This window comes from Propithecus coquereli, unplaced genomic scaffold (assembly GCF_000956105.1).
Source record: "Propithecus coquereli isolate 6110/MARCELLA unplaced genomic scaffold, Pcoq_1.0 Scaffold368, whole genome shotgun sequence".
In the NCBI taxonomy this organism is placed as follows: domain Eukaryota; kingdom Metazoa; phylum Chordata; class Mammalia; order Primates; family Indriidae; genus Propithecus; species Propithecus coquereli.
The window spans coordinates 909,859-926,936 of NW_012149374.1; the positions used below are offsets into that span (position 1 = coordinate 909,859).

At 41.6% G+C, this 17,078-nt stretch overlaps 1 protein-coding gene across 1 annotated transcript in view; it reads left to right on the forward strand.

Annotated features, from left to right (window-relative positions):
- Positions 1 to 17,078, forward strand: part of UNC5D (unc-5 homolog D (C. elegans)) — a 637,214-nt gene that overhangs the window by 418,865 nt on the left and 201,271 nt on the right. Inside the window, exon 3 of the mRNA XM_012651718.1 lies at positions 10,712 to 10,855. Coding sequence (XP_012507172.1) covers positions 10,712 to 10,855 — 144 coding nt within the window. The remainder of the gene's footprint in view (positions 1 to 10,711; positions 10,856 to 17,078) is intronic.

The following is a 17,078-nucleotide window of genomic DNA, read 5'->3' on the forward strand; positions in this document are numbered from 1 at the left end:
CAGAAAAGTTTCTGATTCTGTGCCCCCAAGGTTGGGACCTAGGATAGACACAGGTGGATAGACATGGTGTTGGGGGAGATTGAATGACTCATGTACCTTGGCATGAAAAACTCAAAGGAAGATTCTGGAATTGGGGAGAGGGCAACAAAGGGACAACATCTACCATACAAGCAATAGCCTACCAACAGCGGCAGACTGTGAAAGGCTTATGTATCTTATACTCAGTTAGTCCAACTAAAAGGCACTCGAATACCAGTGCCTCAATGAGGCCGTATGTTTTGTCCTCAGATGTCAGATGTCTCTGTCCTAGATTTGCCTAGTAATGAACTCAAAAATAGCAGAATCCCATTGGGTAAACTGTTCGAAATGAAATATAAAGAACAGTGAAAGAAGAGTGAAAAATGACCAGCCAGCTTTTATACCACGGCTAGGAAAATCTTATTCCATGCTCATTTAAAGACCTCTTGAAAAGTATCGCAAGCCAGTTCCACAGTGCAGCACCCTCTTGTAATTTCTGAACGCTCTGTTTTGTTATTGCTTCTCCTTTTTAATTCCCGTAGCATTGCTAGGCAACGCCATGGCATGCGGATGGCATTGTTGATTACTTCCTCCTACCTCCATGTAAAAAATCTCCTCCTCTCCACTTCCTTTTTAAGAAAAGGGCCCCCAAAACATCACGTATTTCAAAGGAACTGGGCAGAACACAACATTCATAAATGACAAAATCTGAAGAGATTATGTACCAATTTTTTTTTAAAAGCTGTTGAGAAAGAATTTAAATTTTAACACTTAACTTCTGAAAAGAATTTAATAAGCACAACCTTTTCTTCCAAATCATTTGATTGAATCAATAGGAAAGAAATGTCTCTCCCTAAACAGTTTTCTTCTGTGTAGTTAATGAAAATAGCTGTACACCGCACACTACAATTATGTTTCCTAAGCTCTGGATTAATAGTGGAATAGTGGCAACAAGAGCAAGATGAGTGGAGATATTATACCCCAAACCAATACATAAGTGCAATTAAGGTTGGAAACGAAGTGGCCTCAGGTATTGAAAAATGGATGCATTACCTCCCTTGGGGGCTCCAATGCAGAGCTAGAGAACAGGGCTTGACTACCTTTACAGACTTAATGGCTTTTGATTGGATCTGTAAAATAATTCCTGCCAGTCCGGTAGGAGTGAATGACACCTGGAAGCCAAGGACAGTGGGACCACATTTAACCAGAAAGACAGAGAACTGTCCGTGTTATTTGAAGTCCTGTTGGAAGTAACTCCTTGTATATCTTTGGAAAATGTGCCCTCCGTTTCTGAAATTCCAGAAGATGTCGATATTCTTTTCATTCCCGGGCTTGCTTGCTTCACAGAACTAATGGGAAATGCACAGGACCTGGGAGTGCTTGGAGTAGACACAGAATCTTGTGTGTCCTAAATTGGAAGCAGTAAGTCCTTTCAGTTGTTAAAGGCTGCAAACTGCCTTTGGTCTTTCTGGTAATTTGGCCTTGTCATCTAACAGTTCAAATACGAAGAAAAAGGATTATATGTTTTCATGCAATTTAGCTTGGAAAACCCAGAGCTAGAGTTCTTTCCTACAAAAAGTACAATTTATTTGACATGAGTTACTGTGCTTGCACAGACAAGGCTATACCTCTTAGTAATGTACACTTGCAGTTCTCTGCACAAGCTAAGGGATCCTCTTTCATTTGTTCTGCCTCATTTCATTTGGAAATATGGGAACTCTTCCTTGTGCTGCTCCTCTTTTAACATCTGGACACTTAGAGTTGAGAAGTAATCTCAGCCCAGGAATCGTGCCCCTGTGAGAAGGATGGAGTGTTCACTAACACAGAAATTACGAGCTTTAGTATAATAGGCAGACACACACTCATACGCACAACAACAAACAACAACAAGCCAAACACATCTAGGCAATTAGGATTATGTTGCCTGTGGGAAGCTTAAATTATCAATAGGCTAAACCACTTCTTTATGGTTCAATAAAAACAAGAGTTCCCTTAACAACGCTCTGTGGCTCTTACCTTATTCTACCTCAGAGATATCGAACTTTAATGAGTGAAATAATGTGTATTCCAATGTGTTATGGGAGAAGTCTCAACTCTGGTAAACTAATATTTTTCTTCTTAAAGAATATCATTTCAGGGACTTCATTGTGTGTGGTTTCCTTTTTAAACAACCGGAGTCACTCTCTGGGGATAAAAAGGTTAATGGGTTGTGTTGAGAAGAAGGAGAAGACTAGACATAAAAATGTATTACATTTTAAAAGTTTATGTCTCAGAACTTTGCTGTGCTGGGGGTGGGGATTTGAATATAGTATCTTCCAGAAAACCATTAATGTGATGTTACTCTCAATGATTCACAAATCACCATGGTACATTTGGGAAGCATATATTGTAGACCATGTAACACAGAAATAATCATTCTCTGAGGCAGACACACTAAGGACCGTGAACCACGATTATGTTGCCTGTGGGAAGCTTAAATTATCAATAGGCTAAACCACTTCTTTATGGTTCAATAAAAACAAGAGTTCCCTTAACAACGCTCTGTGGCTCTTACCTTATTCTACCTCAGAGATATCGAACTTTAATGAGTGAAATAATGTGTATTCCAATGTGTTATGGGAGAAGTCTCAACTCTGGTAAACTAATATTTTTCTTCTTAAAGAATATCATTTCAGGGACTTCATTGTGTGTGGTTTCCTTTTTAAACAACCAGAGTCACTCTCTGGGGATAAAAAGGTTAATGGGTTGTGTTGAGAAGAAGGAGAAGACTAGACATAAAAATGTATTACATTTTAAAAGTTTATGTCTCAGAACTTTGCTGTGCTGGGGGTGGGGATTTGAATATAGTATCTTCCAGAAAACCATTAATGTGATGTTACTCTCAATGATTCACAAATCACCATGGTACATTTGGGAAGCATATATTGTAGACCATGTAACACAGAAATAATCATTCTCTCAAGTGTCCCATTGACAGATTGTGGGTTTAAAACTCACTTTTATAGAAGCATTCTCCCTTCCCACCCTAGGTTTCATCTTATTCATTACTGTGTTTCTCGAAGAGAAAACTGACATATTCTTAAAAGGTTTTCAGGAAAATATTACAAATTCTCTCTATAACCTGTGGCAGAGTCTTGTCTCTTGTGTCTAATTTAACCTTTACCTATCAAAAAAAAAAAAAATATAGACCAGTTACTCTCATTCTGCCCTTAGCAATGATAGAAAGTAGCAAATCACTTTATATGATTTAGTAACAAGTCCTGATATTGACCAGAGTTGTTCCAAACCCCTAATTTCTTGACCAGTATCTTTGGACTTTTTTAGTCTTTTCTGTTGATACAACATTAAGAAGTATGTTTATTTCTTTGAAGTAGGAATTAAAAGATCTGAAAAAAACAGAAACACACACACACACACACAAATCTGATGATAGCACAGCGGTTAAAAGCATGATGTTAATGGTAGGTGGCACCATGTTTGAAATCTGGCTCTTCATTTACAAACTGTTTAGGCTACATGTGTTACTTAGCTTCCTTTCATCTCATTTTCCCCATGTGTAAAATAGCAGTAATAATTGTATCCACCTTCATTGTTGTGAGAAGTACAGCACCTAATGTGACACACTAGCCCAGGGACTCATGTATAGCAAGTATTCAATCAAAGTTAGCCCTCGGTTGGGCACAGTGGCTCACGCCTGTAACCCTAGCACTCTGGGAGGCCGAGACGGGAGGCTCGCTTGAGATCAGGAGTTCGGGACCAGCCTGAGCATGAGCAAGGCCCCATTTCTACAAAAAAATAGAATAATTAGCCAGGCGTGGTGGTGCACACCTGTAGTCCCACCTACTCGGGAGGCTGAGACAGGAGGATCACTTGAGCCCAGGAGTTGGAGGTTGCTGTGAGCTATGATGACTCCACCGTCCTCTAAATAACCCTACGGTGTCCACTTCCGCCTCGTAAGTTTCCCATCTTGCTATTAGGAGACAACGCTATCAAGTTAATTTGCTTTCCTCTGCCAGACACCTCTGAGCTGATTAATTGTAATCTCTGGTGTGGAGGGAACCGAAGAGTCTGGGTGCGTTCTCCGTTTCTGTACTTAAGACTGAACTCGTGGTGCTTCCGAGGAAGTGTGGAGTGCTTATTATCCTAGGGAAGCTAACGAGTATTCATTAGGCGTAGTGTACATGCACATTCAGAGGGAGACCCTTTTTTTTTTTTTTTTTGTCAAAATACATTTTTATCTTGCTGCTAGGATGAGGTGGTAAAAGATATTTAACCCTAATTAATCATCTGCCAGTAAAATGAAATATCATTCTGCCTTTTAATTATCTATATTTAATTTACTATTTTTGGCAGCATATTGGCCTGAAGATATCTAAGCTCCTGCAAGATATGGAGACACAGTTCCGTGACATTTCTTCCCTATATCTCAGTTTTGAAACTTCAAATATTCGTGAGATGCGTGTGTTCATACCAGAACCCTAGCGCCTTGTTTTATAATGAAAACCAAGCTGTATATTGGATGCCGTCAGAGCTTTGGTCTTAGGTAGGATGGTACCCAGCCCCAGACGCTTTTCCTGATCCCATGGAGAGGTTAGAAGGCCCTCTTGTGTGACCTTGTAGCAGTCTGGGTTTCTGGCGTCTTAGCAGCTGTCACGCAGCTTTCTCGGGGCAGGTTGAAATCTCTCCCCCTCCAGCCTCAGAGCTTATTGAGGGCAGAGGTCTTGATCTTCTGCTTGTCATAATATCCTCAGCACCTAGCACAGTGGCAGGTATATATGAGGCACTCAACAATTATTTTTTCAAATAAATATGCGTTGCAAACCTTATGACATCTTTGATCTGTTTCTTATGGCATAGGACCTGGGAAAAAATAGTAATACCAAAAGTGGAAATAATAGTAACATAGTGTTAAGATGAAATAAGATAATGCATGTGATGGTATTGATAAATATAATATGTAAATATCAATTAATAATAGCAGTGATATTCAAAATATGAAGGAGCTTCCCATTGTTCAAGCCTATTTTCTAAGCTCCAGTCCTGAACCAGTTAGAGACAATTGGAAAACATTCCCTTATATAAGTGGCGGACTCACTTCATCCCACCGAATGGGCTGTTGTTTTCTGTCTGCTCAGGAGATAGTAAGAAGAGACTATCTCAGAGCCAAATCCAGGTATGAGAGGGGCTGAAATACTTAGGGAGGTGATGGTCTGTTAGAGAAAGATCTAGAATGCAAGGGACTGTTGCTTTTCATGGGAAGTTAATTTTTTTCCTCTCCTAGGACCCTGTGCTGCTCATGAAGTTGCATTGGAATAGTTTTTTTGAGCTTTGTTTACAAAATGGTAAATAATCATTCTCTGAATCATTCTCCCAAAGGACCGTGAACCACTACAACACAGAAAACGGGGGACAGAGCAGGTGTGAGGTGCAGTGTGGGAGAAAGGGCCCAGGAAAACAGAGCACAGAGACTGGGATGAGAAAACAATTCAACCAAGAAACCTAGTTGGCTAGTCCTTGATTGCTCCATGTGGTCAGGGATAAGAAGAACATCTTAGAGGAGAAGAGGGTTGTCACTTCCTTGTTGGATCTAGTGATTCAGTTTAGTAAACCGAGCATCCTACTTAGAGAATGTGAGGCGGAGAGGACAGGTAAGCATTTGAGAACTGTGTCACCCTCCTCCCGGGTCCTCCCAAGTCACCAGGTGTATTTGGGAGCTGGTTGGCAGTAAGCAGGGTGGGATGCTGTGACAGTCCTGTGTCACCGTGGTCATGAGCAAGTGATAACAGGCTTGGGGTCAGGTGTTAGTAATACCAGGTCGGAGCTGGCCTGGTCTTGAATGTTAGATACTGGTCCAAAACTCTTTATGTTCTCCAGAACACATTCGGATCTTAGATTAAGACTGTAGCCCTTTTATTAAAAGTGGACGAGAAATAAATTATTTTAATTCTCTTTCGCTCTTTATTTCTTTCCTGCCCTCTTTTATACATTTCTCTTCCTTGAACAGTGAAGCCTATACCTTCAATTAGTTTGAAAATTCTCTAACTTCTAGTCTCCCAATAGGATTAGACCTGCTAAGAGTAACTAGTGTTTCCTATCTGATAAATAAGGGGATTATAGCAATAACTGCTGTCAGCATTTTTCTCATTTAAACAAATAAAGCTGACAAATGATGAAGTTCTCTGCTGCTCTGTTGTGTTTAGTACATGCAGAGCAATTATTCATCTGCTGCCAACGTTAGTCTATCCACAGCTAAACCGTCCAACAGTGTAGAAAGCTTATTAGCATATCAGTACCATGGTCATATTTTTATATTCTCTAAGACTCTACTCCATAACAAAGGCCGATGGTTATAATTCTCACAATAATTTAAAGGGTTGGACTTTTCCGTGCTTATTAGAGTTATGCAAGTTATCGCGTACAATGCTGCTCTTATTTACGAGATGCTGTTTTTTTCATTTGCCTGGAATTTTTGCTGCCCCGTAGCATTTCCTATGAACACGTTAGCTGCCGTCTCTGGAGATGAAGTAGATGGCGGGGTGCTGTCTCTGCGTGCGGCACTGTGGGGTGAAATTCAGTGGAGGAGGAGACGGGAGCTGGGGTTTCCTTTAGTAGAGCTGCTTTCCTTGGAGGTTTCTCACGTGTGGATATATGTCTCATGTGTACATGTATATGTATGTACACACATATATACTATTAGATGTGTGTATATGTATGTCTATACACATATATGTACTGCATATATAAATGTGTGTATGTGTGTATATATCACTACAGAAGTAAAGATTTGAGAAAGAATGTACTATTTTTTTAAAAAATATTTCTTATTCATTAGTTATTTCTTATTTTGGAAGGGAAAAGTGTAATAGATACAAAGTATTCATCATTTTCCAAAGATTCTTCTGGAGAGGGTGGTTTGATAAAACTGAGAACCTCGCATTAGAAGAGGAAGACCTAATCCAGAGAGAGATGCACTATTTGTGGGATGGTAATGCCACTTGTGGCCTTTTGAGGAATCCTGCCACCCCGATGCAACTGGTGGGGAAAATAACACTGGGTTTGGGAGCAGTTGGTTTATACTCGCTTTGCTTCGCTGAGCCCACGGGGAGCCTCTGATGGGAATTTGTGGCATCCTAATCTTGAAATCGTGACTTTGCCATTTTCCTCCCAACTGTGGTTAGTTTGAATGAGGGGGTTGCAAAACCTCCTGACAAGAATAGGGTAAGATCAGTTATCATCCTCATAGGGGGGCACCCTGGTTTACTGTTTATGCTTCACAAAGCACAGTGTGCAGCTCTTTATCTACAGGATCATGATTTCTAGCTGGGGTCTTGCTGACCCTACAGGGACTGCCCTGCCCTGGACTGGCTAATTCTTAGAGATAGCTAACAACGGGCCTGGGAGCTTGCTTTTCATATGCAGACAAACCTGTCCAGAGCCCATCGCCCTAACCACCTGCTCTATGGAGTTTTCATGTTCCAGACTACTTTTCCCCAGGACCAGATACCAGAAAATTAGGGACAGCCATTATGTCCCAGAGCCCACTGACATTATTGGGTTGTCTCTTCACTGTTTTGATCGTTTCCTTTGCTGTGCAGAAGCTTCTTAGCTTGATGTGATCCCATTTGCCCATTTTTGCTTTGGCTGCCTGTGCTTTTAAGGTCTTACTCAAAAAAGTCTTTGCTCAGACCAATGTCCTGGAGTTTCCCCAATGTTTTCTTCTAGTAGTTTCATAGTTTCAGGTCTTAGGTTTAAATCTGTAATCCATTTGACTTGATTTTTGTGTATGGTGAGGGATAAGGATCTAGTTTCATTCCGCATACAAATCCAGTTTTCCCAGCACCATTTACCGTCCTTCCCCCAGTGTATGTTCTTGGCACCTTTGTCAGAAACCTTTTGGCTGTAAAGGATGGATTTATTTCTGCATTCTCAATTCTATTCCGTTGGTCTAGGGGTCTGTTTTTATTCTAGTACCATGCTGTTTTGACTTTTATGGCTTTGTTGTGTATTTCGAAGTTGGGTAGTGTGATGCCTCCAGCTTTGTTCTTTTTGCTCAGGATGGCTTTAGCCCTTTGAGGTCTTTTATGGTTCCATACAAATTTTAGGATTGTGTTTTCTTTTTCTGTGCATGTCATGGGTATTTTCACAGGGATTGCATTGAATCTGTAAATTACTTTGAGTAATATTGTGTGTATCCTGCAGTGGCTGGGTGAAATGCTTGAACACGTCTGTGACCTTTCAAGGTTATTGAATGTTTGCTTGGTGAGACCAAGAAGAGAGGGGGGTGTATTCTGCCTTAGTAGGTCTCCCTGGCCTGCAGCAGGGCCGCTCTGGCACGTTACAGTTGCCCTACATCCTATCTGTGTGCATTGCTTTGACATTCTCTCCCCTCCACCTCACTCTTCGAAGTAGATCATCCACCATTTGCCTTAAATCAAAGAGAAAAATATAAATCAAGCCCTCTTCTCCAGAGCCTACCTCCTTAGTTTTACCTATTCAACTTTACTTTCTATCACGCATGTTTTCTGCGCTAACAAACTTTTTAAAAAATCTTACTATTTCCCCTTTCTGTGATATTTCCCCTTCTCTCTTTGCCTGCCAACCCTTCCTTCCTTCTTGCTTTTGTCCTTCCACTCATATTTCTTGTTTTATTTAAGAAACGAACAAAAAAAGCAGCAGCAACATCATCATCTCTTCCTATTCAATACAGGAGACAGCTTTTAAGATCCTTACATCTCTGACAGGGAAAACACAGTATTTTTGCACTTTCCACTCACAGGGGAAGCATGAATTATCAACTGTCATCAAGATGATTTTCTGTATGTGGGTTCTTCCTATAAATTTAAAAAGTATAGTTCAAACTGTGCACGGTGATTTATATGCCATAACTGTCTCTCATCACACACTACACATATTACTGATTGGGTGGAAAGGAACACTTCCCCAGCCTGACTAATCCTACACCCCCATTCTTGTCCTTCAAATCCCGTCCCTGTGATGTCATCATGTTCCGCCTCCTCCACTGAGACTCCTGAGCTCGTTTTCATTCTACTGATGCTCCTGTCTCCTGTTTTCCTTTTAAATGTAAAGGAAAAAGCATAGTTAGGCACTTAATTTTTTTCTTTAAATGTTCCGTGCCTTAGTCTTATTTCCATAAAGATAAGTGCCTAAAAATACAAGGACAGAATTGAATCGGTGAGACGCATCTTTATGTCGTGCTGGTTTTGGTGTAAGATGACCAGGTTCAAACTCCAGACCCTCCATTTAGAAACTCTGTGTCTGTGGACAGACGTCTTAGCTTCTCTCCATCATAGTTCTCATGTCTGCAAGCCGGGGCTGCAACAGCACGCACTGCCTCGGTGTGTGTGGCAATATGATGGGTGAATACACTCAAGACTCATCATGATGGAGGCACTTACGTGGAATTCACTAATAAGCATCACCTCTTCCCCCGCCACACTGCCTAGCCTAGAGCAAGGCACAGCCGCAGAGAATGTGACGGGTGGAGAGGACACGCTGGCTGTAAAGGCTGCTGCCCGATTTGTGACGAGTTAACTGATATGGCTGCTGCAGAGAGTCTCCCCTTTCATCCTTGGCAATCCGTGTAAAGTGACTGTTCTTCCCCAAAACAGAAAGGCTTAATAGTTCTTGGTCAAAGGTGTGGAAGAAGCTCCCACTCTCCAGTTATGGGTGCCAAAGTCACTTTCAAACTGCTAGAAGGGGAATGCAAAGTAATAAAAAACCCATTAAAAGGTTAAGGCCATAACAGCTCTATCCCAGTTCACCAGTGTAGCCCTAGCCCTCTTTCTGTGAAAGCCTCTTTCTTCACCTCCTCATACCATCACTATGGGGACCCTCCTGGGTTCTCCTACGAGGTCTCTAAGATTAACTTAGTTCATGGGTGCAACTGTGTTATATCAAAAAAGAAATACAAACAAAAAAAGATAAATATTTGAGGCGATAGTTATCCCAAATACCCCGATTTAATCATTACACACTTTGTGCACTTATCAAGATATCGCATGTGCTCCAAAAATATGTACAACTATGACATAGCAATTTAAGAAAATACCAAAAAGTACAAAAAAAGAGACTAATTTAGCTCAACTTGTCTGCTTCCCCCCTGTGTTCAACTTTTCTTTGGATCTCATTGGCTTTGCTGTCCTGAGCCTTTGAAGTCGATGCTTTGGCCCTTAGATTCGCAGCCTGGTCACCCGTGTGCGCATGTCCACCGTCCCTTCTTTCTTCTAGGCCACACTGTTATAATCCAGTGACTCTCCCCGGCTGCCAAGCCCAGGGGTGGGGGCACATAGAACAGCCTGGAACTGTGTCTCCGAGGTTGGTGTGCCAAGGCCTCCTTGAGCTTCCACAGTCCCAGCAGTTAACTTAGGTACCGCATTCCCCATCGTCAATTTTACCCAAAGAAGGACAGAAAAAGCATCTAGTCAAGTTACCATGAAAACTATGATCTGCAGGGCAGGAACAATTGCTTGGTAATACTTTACACTCGTGTTTGCCAGCCTGCTCAGCTGTTGGAATTTAATTAGCAGTAATATATTATTGTCAAAGTAATTAAAATCTTGCCTTGATTAAAAACAGAATTGTTTAATTAAAAAGAAAAGGTTTGGCTAACCTTAACTTTTCTGTTCGAGAAATACAACGGCCTCAGCTGATTGTCCCTGTCTCCCCCCATCAGGCCTGAAGGTCCGTGAGGTGTTCATTAACGTCACCAGGCAGCAGGTGGAGGACTTCCACGGGCCAGAGGACTACTGGTGCCAGTGTGTGGCATGGAGCCACCTGGGGACCTCCAAGAGCAGGAAGGCCTCTGTGCGCATAGCCTGTAAGTACACTCTGGGCGACCTTGTCCCGGGGGACCCATTCTGGGTGACCTTGTCCCGGGGGAACACAGACAAGCATGACACAGAGTTGCAGAGGGGCTCTGGAGACATCAGATGCTTCTGCATGATACAGATGAGAACAGGAACAGCAAGAAACCATCAGAACTCTCCCTCTACTAAATTTTTATTATACTCTTTTTAAAGGGTATTTGAAATGTTTGATCATTTCCTCCGGAGTACAGTCAGCAAATCAGTTTGGCTGAGAGATTCTGCCTAGATTGTCAGAGTGCAGGTGTCTCAACAATGCCAGGAAGGGCTGTTCCTGAGCGAGAGAAACCCACACAAATGGATTCTGCTGCTCACCGTCGATGACAGAGTTCAGGGGGCATTGACAGGAAAAGCTGAGCTGTGACTGTTTACTGTAGTTTCCAGCAAATCTGCAAAAATGAGACGTTAAAGACATTAAGCGATGTTTATAGCCCACTGGTAAATCTCTTCTCTCTGAATCTTAAAACCTGGAAATGTGTTTTTAAACTGCGTTCGTTTGACCCAAGTAGGATTCGTGTACAGTACACTTCATCCTTCCAAACGTTTTAAAAGAAAAATACGCACTCAGAAAATAATAAGAAAGAAAGAAAGTTGCTTTTCAGGAGAGTCTAAGATTTCTTTATCATACTTCAGCATCAGTGTTTTTATAATCTAAGAAAATGTGTAAATACCCAGACTTCTTTTCTCCTCCTTGAGAATGTCATCGGCCCACCTACTCCCATTACCCCACCTCCGTGGAGCCCCGTAAAACCTCCTTTGTGTGCCCAGGAGTGTACACGCCCCTCCCCCAGAATGAAATTGGGAGACGGAGGCAGATATGGTTATTGTTGTTTTATTCAAATACTGTCTTTTGAGAGTGTCATAAAGAATATGGGACAAGAGAGATTTATCTGAGGACTCAAGTAATTCTTCATAGCAGATGTTGATGGTTTCGGGGTTGAGAATAGGAGCGAATTGCTATTTGCAGAGACATTTATGTTTCTTGGGAAATGAAATCTTCCTTTTAAAGTACGCATTTCACCTTCACTCTACTGGCGATTTGGGAAGCCTTCTCCTGGGTGGAGCCTGGGCCCTAATAGGACAGGGAGAAGAGGTCACCTCATAAACTGTGCTGTTGACGTGAGAGCCATAGGAAATATTAACAATTTTCCTATGGTTATTTAATTAATTCATTTTAGCCAACAAGTATATTATAACTCTAAAATAGCAGGTCAGCCAAAAGGGGAAACATGTTTGCATTTACTCTTCGGTTAATAAGCTCGTGTCTGTGCCCCCAGCATGGCCTGGGCCTTGCCATTCGCCATTCGAAGCGTTTGACCCAAGTCAAGACAAAGCAGGTGTCCTCTGGGTTCTTCCTGGAACAGAGACAAAAGAACATGAGGGGTTTCAACCCAGGTTCCCTCAATTTCTTTCTTTTCAACCCTACTTCTTCCATCCTCTCCTTCCTTCCCTCCCCAAAGGCCCACACGACCTGTTCTCTGCACTACTCTAAATTCCGTCTCCCTGACCAGTCCACGCCCCACCTCTCCCACTTCCGTCCTTGCCTAACTGAATTCCGAACGCCAACTGCCCGCCAAAAAACCCCAAGGAATTTTTTTACAGGGAAAGACTTTGTTTTTGCTTACAAAGTTTGGCAACGAATGGCTCATACCCACCTTCATTAATTTCCCTAAGCTTGGATTGTGTACAGTGTATGTCACCCTTCCAAACGCGTCACCCTCGCCTCTCTGGCGTGTGCCTTCGCTCCTCCAGTTTCTGGTTTCACACGTGCATGGCGTGGTGGAGAACCCAGACTCCAGAGTCCTGTTGGTTTCTGGTTTCAACCCCCTACTTCTTAGTGTTGAGATAGTAGACAATTTATTTTCATCTCCTTGTGTCTTAATGTTTTCATCAATAAAAGGGCCCCTACTTCATGGAACCATTTTGCGAGTTAGAGGTATTTATATCTGTAAAGTGTTTAGAAGTATCCTCGGCCCAGAATTAGCACCTGTTAATCATTGGCCATTATTTTATGATATATTTGATCCCCTATGACACTGGCATCTTGCACTCGTAGGTGTGTTAATCCTTATTGAAACTAAATGGATTAAAATGTTAGTGCCTCAGTAATTTTTCTGTAGATTATGGATATATGGACTATCTATAAAATTTTATTCTAGGTCAGCCTTAGGTATCCAACTCTCCCAGGTATGATAGAATCAAAGAATGTTAAAAGTGATAAATGATCTTCTATTCTATCACTTCCCACCTTTTTAGAGTCACGAGATACTTTCCCAGTAATAATCTCACAAATCTCTTCAGAGATTAAGAAAATATGTTGTCATTCTTGTATATGATATGCACATATATATGAGATAAAGATACCATATTTAAATAAATATCTAAATATCATTGCTCATATTATGCAACTCACTTAATGTAATCTTTAGTAATGTTTGCAACATATTTTTGATTTCTTCCCATGTAGCAAGTGAGAGGTGGTTTAATTTATCTAAAATTATATATGCAAGCCAAGACATGATTTGTCATTAAATATTGCATTTGACTTGGGGACCAGTGTACATTAAAATGTAAATTGGAATTTAACTAGTATAATGGCATCAAGAGTGGGGAGGGGATTGCCTTTAGGACTTTGCTTGGAATTGTTTTGATTTTCTTGCAGGAAAAAAAAAGTGCTTTTTAAAACATAACTTTCATGTTATACTGGGATAAGAGAGAAGATTTCTGGCTGCTATCTGTAAGCACTTCCCAGCAAATAACATATTGCGTGTGACGATAGTCTTTATTCCCAATAAATGGAAAGCCCAATTTGATGTAATTGTCACTATCTTCTTGTTAAGATTGGTTTTTGAAGTACTAGAGACATGTTAATGTGCTAAAAAAGGATTTGATAGGTCAACGTAGCTTATGAATCTGATGACAGTCATCTTGCAGGAGCTTCGCAAAATTAGCATCACTTTTACATCATTCATTAAATTGTTGTAGTTCAACATCCCAGCTCCTTAGGCTTCCTACATGTAATCAATTATCCATTAAAAATTTAATAATTGTATAACTGCTGTGGGCAAAGCCGCCATGGCGGCTGTGACATTGGGCTGAGGGGTGTATCGACCAGAATGTCCTGACATAATCACGTTAGCCAAGAACACCAGGAAGCTCACTGAGACTCACCTAGAGATCATTCAGTGTTAAAGGGAGGCAATACAAACAGTAATTATTTATTTATATGACTCATGTCTTCATGGAATTGGACTCACACGGGGTTTTAGTTAAGTATGCAGAGCCCTGGCTTCCACCCCAAACCTTCTGGATCAGACTCTGGGAGAAGGGCCTGGAAAGTGTGTGTGTATCCAGCTATCCAGGTGATTCCGTGATCGGGTAACTTTGGGATATCTTGCCCAGGAAGAGTGTTCCTCAAACTTTAACATGCATGCCTGTCAACTGGGATCCTATTAAAATGCCAGTGATTCAGTTAAAAATTATTTTGTAAATCTGATGTAAGGCCTACAGTTTTATATTCCTAATGAGCTCCCTGGATGCAGCCACTGCCTATTGGTCTGTGGACCATACGTTCAGTAACAAGGCTCTAGAATGCCTTTATGAGGCACTATTTGTGAAATGTTGATTTAACCCGTTCCCCCAACTTCTTCATTTAACAGCTGGGAAAGTGATGTTCCAAAAGGTTAGGTGAGCCAAGGATGGTGGTGCACACCTGTAGTCCCAGCTACCTAGGACGCTGAGGCAGGGGGATCGCTTGAGCCCTGGAGTTCAAGGCTGCAGTGAGCTGTGATTACACCACTGCACTCCAGCCTGGGTGACAGAATGAGACCCTGTCTCTTTAAAAAGAAAAAAAAAAAAGGTTAGGTGACCAAGCAGAGGTCACCTGGCTGAGGGCAGACAGGCAGACAGGGACCCAGATCTTTCACTACCCCCTCACCCCTTGAATGTTCCTGCTGCTAAGCTATGTTGATTCTTTTCTGTTAAATAGGTGTTTAAAAACCATAGTAGAAAATTTCACCTGCATTTGAGTATTTCCTTAAGGAAAGCAGTGATTGCTTTCCTTCCTTACTCCCTTCATGAGTAAATTGCATTCCTCCTCACGGTCAAGTTAGAGAGCGTGTAGTGTATGTGTGTTGGAAGCCAAAGTGCCTGTCGTCTGAAACTATTGTTTTTTCCATAATGATTCCACGCTGTGTCAGGGAGATGTTGGCCGCCCATCCAACCGCCTGGGGCTGGAAATAGCTGAGGCCCAGTTTCAAAAGTGATTTTATACAGGTTAAAAATAAATAAATACAGCCAACCTACACTTCCCTCCCCAGAGTTGGCAGAAGTCCGTCTCCAGGGAAGGACTCCCACGGGCCCCCTCTCGTGCGTCTGGTTCAGCTGAGCGGGAGATAGACGGGCACACCGTGGCATCTGTTACTGCTGCTCCTGGACGGCTGTCAGAACGAGGAATATTCAATTATTCCTAGTTGTTTATTTTCATGTGTGAACATTTGGCTCCTTAGCCCTTTCTTTTCTTCCTTGTTTTTCTCCTCCTTTGCTGATAAAATGTTGTGCCTGCAACGTTAACCCTTCACTGTGCAAACCCTCTTGACACCTGGGCCTTTTCTCCAACATGGGAGAGGGGGTCGGGGAATAGAGGAAGTGCTCGCCCGTTATCACCAAGCCTCTGATAGCAAGTTGGCCAAGGAAGAAAATACAGGAAACGGCTATTTTGCGTTTTTCCCCCCCGAAGTGTATAAAACGTGATACATCCTGAATATAGTTTAAATATGCTGCTTATCTGAGACCCTCCCAAAGTATCTGTGCAGTTGTGCCAAGAATAAGTGAAGGAATTAGAGGAGAGCTTCACTTAAAAGCTATAAAACTGTCATAGTAAAAACAGCATAATTTTTATTTGCTTTTTGGCGGATAGTATATTTTCTGAAAATCATGGAAGAGAGATGTCCAGTTAAACCTCAATTGTGGATCTGGGCTTCGTGGCTTTGATAAACAATTTCACCCTCTAAAAACTATCAATGGCCCCTTCCTACCTGCAGAAATAATGCAAATAAATACAGGCACTTCTGGCTGGCCTTCACCTACATTTCCATTCTCATCTCCCACGATATCCTGTGAGTACTGTGCTCCACCCAAGTGGCACGACTTACCTGCCTAAATTGTGGGACGTAGGACTTGCTTTCCCCTGCGTTGATTTGCGTGTATATATATATATATATATATCTTTTCCTGTCTGGAACATATTCTCAGCCCCATCTCAAACTCTTACCTATTCCTACCTGATTTCTGCATCCACGGCCCATCTTGCATGCTGTTTCCTTCACAAAACCTAGTTTAGCAAATCCCTTATTGCTGACTGATCTCGGTAGCCAACTATTGATGTCTCATACCAACTTCACCATTGAAAGGGGTATTCTAGCATCCCCAGCTCCGAAATTTCATGTGTCCATCTCTGAGTTCTCGAAGCATTTAGTTAGCACTACTAGCATGCTGCCTAATATAATTTACCCCAAATCATAGTTACTTTTGAAGTTATTTGTGGATTTATTTCCCTTGTTAGGTTGGAAACTAAGATTCAATCTGTATTACTTGTTTTCTTGCCCATAAGCGTAGTACAGAGCTTTATCTATTACCTTTGTGTCGTACGTGTATGTTTGGCTTGGAACGAAACCCCATGAGTGCAGGGAATGGCTCCACGACAGGGCATTTGTCGGTTGCATGTCGTGATTGTGCCATGATACTAACATGGCACCTGGCTTCTTAGTGAACCTGTAGCTCACGAGGACATGTAAGGATCATCTTCGCCCTGTCTTGTTGGTACACTATTCCTGGTAATCAGTATTGCGACGAAGAAGGGGTCAGAAAGAGAAATGGAAGTTATGAAGCCTTACAGCCTGAATACTTCATTGTATATGTTTTTTAAATCAAGGATATGTTCTGACATAACTGTACTTAATATTAGTATAATTATCAAGAAATTAACATTAATATAGTACCATTATCTAATCTAGAGACCTTATTTATAGTCTATCAGTTGCCCAGTAATGTCCTTTAATAAGAAGATTCTAGATTGTATGTCATATTCATTTGTGAGGTCACTTTAGCCTCCTGCAGTGTGGACTGTTCCTCAGTCATCTTTCATGACATTGAGTTTTTGAAGAGTAAGGCCAGTTG